The sequence below is a fragment of the Danio aesculapii genome, chromosome 10, assembly GCF_903798145.1.
Source record: "Danio aesculapii chromosome 10, fDanAes4.1, whole genome shotgun sequence".
In the NCBI taxonomy this organism is placed as follows: Eukaryota; Metazoa; Chordata; class Actinopteri; order Cypriniformes; family Danionidae; genus Danio; species Danio aesculapii.
Genome location: NC_079444.1, coordinates 42,414,733 through 42,418,013, shown reverse-complemented (window position 1 = coordinate 42,418,013; position 3,281 = coordinate 42,414,733). Strand labels below are relative to the sequence as shown.

General features: G+C 44.9%; 1 protein-coding gene across 1 annotated transcript; it reads right to left on the bottom strand.

Moving 5' to 3' along the window:
* Positions 1 to 577: 577 nt before the first annotated feature.
* On the bottom strand, positions 578 to 1,779 carry npy8ar (neuropeptide Y receptor Y8a). The gene has a single exon (XM_056467241.1). The coding sequence runs from the start codon at positions 1,777 to 1,779 to the stop codon at positions 658 to 660; it is 1,122 nt and encodes a 373-aa protein (XP_056323216.1). The 3' UTR covers positions 578 to 657.
* Positions 1,780 to 3,281: the final 1,502 nt, after the last annotated feature.

Here is a 3,281-nt window from a genome sequence, read left to right as displayed (position 1 = left end):
TTTTTAAAGTCTAATCATCTTGTTTAATCCCACCCCTTTTCGCAGCGCCGCACGACAGAATTTCGCACACACAAAGCCCGGTGTGACCGTAGCATTAGTTTTGTGGATCAGTAACTGCAGAAAACAGAACATTACGCTGGATGCCAACATTATCCACACAAAAAAAAAGCTTTATGACCCTTTTGATGAATATTTGCGCCTAACAACAGGTTTTGATCTTTGGTTTCAATACTGGACTCATTTTTCTATGAAAGTTTGAACTTTGAGAGTATTTAAAAAGAGAGAAATGTATGAAAATGTTAATGCCTGTCTGGGAAAACTGTATAAAGTGTGTAGTGAGGGGTTTTACAGCCTTCAAACATGTAGAATAAATGTAAAAAATAAAGCTGACTACTTCATGGGTTATTTTTAAAACGTAGCTCCTGTGATAAACGAGGGACCACTGTATTCTCTCTTCTGGCTGGCGTCATCAGTCTCACACTATTTCCCTTTGTCTGAAAGCCTCTATGACACCATCGTGGAGTTTTTCTGGTATTATTTGAGCAAATAGGATTGTAAGCCAAATGATTTGTTGTACTGTACCATTCACTGCTCTGAGTTTACCAACTATGATGATTTCTGCTGCTGAGAAGCCCGGAAATGTGAAAAAGGGTCCATTCAGCAGTGAGCGCATTGTTCGGATCGGATCAGCGAACCACGCTGCATTGATGAAACCTTACTAACATCTGTGGCTACTGTCGAAAGCGGGAAACTTTCGTAGGTCTCTGGGACGCCCCATCCGCAGTTACACCTCTGCAGCGTCGCCTTCAGCTCTTTCTGAAAGTTGGTATTGAGAAATCCGTAAACCACCGGGTTTACACAAGTGGACGCCATCGCTGTTAGGTGGCAAGCGGAGAAGATGACATCATGCTGGCATGCCGGCAACGCCTGGTGGTACCAATCGAAAATAGTGTTGAAGACGTTAAGCGGAAGCCAGCATAGCGCAAATGCAACCACAATCACGACTAGCATCGCGTTAACACGCTGAGCGCCACGTGCTTTTCTTTGCCTCGCTTCTGTAGCCTGCTCGACCATGTCTTTTCTTCGGCGTAGACGTAGAAAGATACGCAAGTAGCAGAGCAGTATGAGAAGCAGCGGTAGGCAGTATTGGAAAAGCAAAAGCGAGGTGGTGTACGCCAAACGGTTGCGTTCTGACGGCCAAAGCTCCATGCATATTACGTGATCGCTGAACGGGTTAAACGGCAAGCTGAGATTCTGAAACGGAGCGTTGGTGAGGATGTTAAAGGATAGGAAGGGCAGAGAGATGAAGCATGCTACCATCCATGTTACAGCTACGGCTAGGTAGGAGTGACCAGCAGCCGGTGTCCACCCTGTTGGATGTATAATCAGCTGATGCCTTTCCAATGCAATGAGGACCAATGAGAAGATGGAAACTGTGACGGACATGCATTGCACAAAGGGCGTGACTTTGCATAACGTCTCTCCTAATATCCAGCGGTCCATTAGGGTGTAGATTACAGTCACTGGGAGGCAAACGACGCACATGAGGATGTCCGAGCAGGAGAGGTTGGCGATGAGGATGTTGGTGACGTTTCTCATCTCTTTTTGTCGGGATATGATGAAGACGAGACATGTGTTGCCTACTAAGCCCACTGCGATGACGGTGCTGTAGGCCACGATCAGAAGAGTGGTGCCGCTCACTGACGGAGGACACACGTTGGACTCCACCCATGATCTCTGGCCCGTTCCTGAGGAGATGTTAGTGATGTTGGCCTCCATAAGTCTTAATTCAGTGAAGCATTTAAAGGGTGGAAGGAAATCGATGCATTGTCCGTGCATCCAATCGCAGAGCGCTGTTAGGTTGACCTGGAGAAAAAGACAGACATAAAGACTGTTAGCTATTGTTAACAATTCCCTGTAAATTATATGCGCATATCCAAAATGCACATAAAAATAGATCGATGGAAACCTAGCTAATGAGAGAATGCGTTTATTATTTTGAACACATTGAAGAAAAGGAAAAGGGGATTTTCTCAATGGACAGTGATTTCAAGAGTTCACACTTAGCTGATAATCAATAAAGCGTATTTGGCATGCTGTCCCGGGAGAGAGCCCTGAGCTCGTAATATCCTCGAGCCTGGGGCTCCCTCCTGTTAGAAGGGCGAGAGGGGAGTTTGAGCTCAGGTAGGTCTCGAGGACTCCCCTGCTTGTCGCCTTGTGAGAAGTGTAAACTAGTGTTTTTTTCGGTGATAATTTGGTTTAGTCGATTGGCTAATGTTTATGTTTTTTGGAAGGTGGGAGGAAACCGGGGGACCCGGAGGAAACCCACGCGAACACGGGGAGAACATGTAAACTCTGCACAGAAACACCAACCAGCCCGATAGAAGGTTGGACCAGCGGTGTTCTTGCTGTGAGGCAACAGTGCTAGCCACTGGGCCACCGTGTCGCCCTATCAGAAAAGGGGGAGGAACTAGGGGTGGAAGGAGAGGAAGCTTCAAGACGAAGATACCTGGAGTGAAAAACTCTGGTTATTTATAATGCTTCCGTAGTCTTCGCTGAGGCCAGCTTCCAGCCTCCGCCACTGAGACTGCAGCTCTGCACAAGACGTTTGGCCAGCGGAGAAATTAAAATGGTCGTGCCCAACTGAGCCTGGTTTCTCTCAAGGTTTTTTTCTTCACTTCCGCCATTTAGTGAAGTTTTTTTTCCCTCTCCGCTGTCGCCACTGGCTTGCATGAATCAGGATCTGTAGAGCTGCGCATCGTTGGATTTGCTCTTCAATATTTGGACTCTCAGTAGTGATTATTAAACCACACTGAACTGAGCTCAACTGAACTGAACTTAAACACTACAAACTGAACTACACTGTTCCTATTTACTGTGACCTTTTATGTGAAGCTGCTTTGACACAATCTACATTGTATAAGCGCTATACAAATAAAGGGGAATTGAATTGAATTGAATTCCGTAATCATCTAATGAGTCAGATTACGGAGCTAATGAGGAGCCAGCCATGTTGATCATAAGCACGTGATCCTCTCGAAATTAGTTTATAATTAAACCACACTTTAAGTAACTAATAAGACAAAAGGCAGCAAACAGATAGCTTTAATCTGTATATACAGCATGTATAGCTCTGGAAGTTCTCAGAAGATAACATTATCCTAATTTATTATTTTTGTATGTGTTTTTTAAAGGTAAATAAAGGTTATACAGTGCGCTGTTAATTGCAGAGCTCCTCTATTAAAAAAAGAAGAAGAAAACCCGGCAAGTGCTAAAACAGA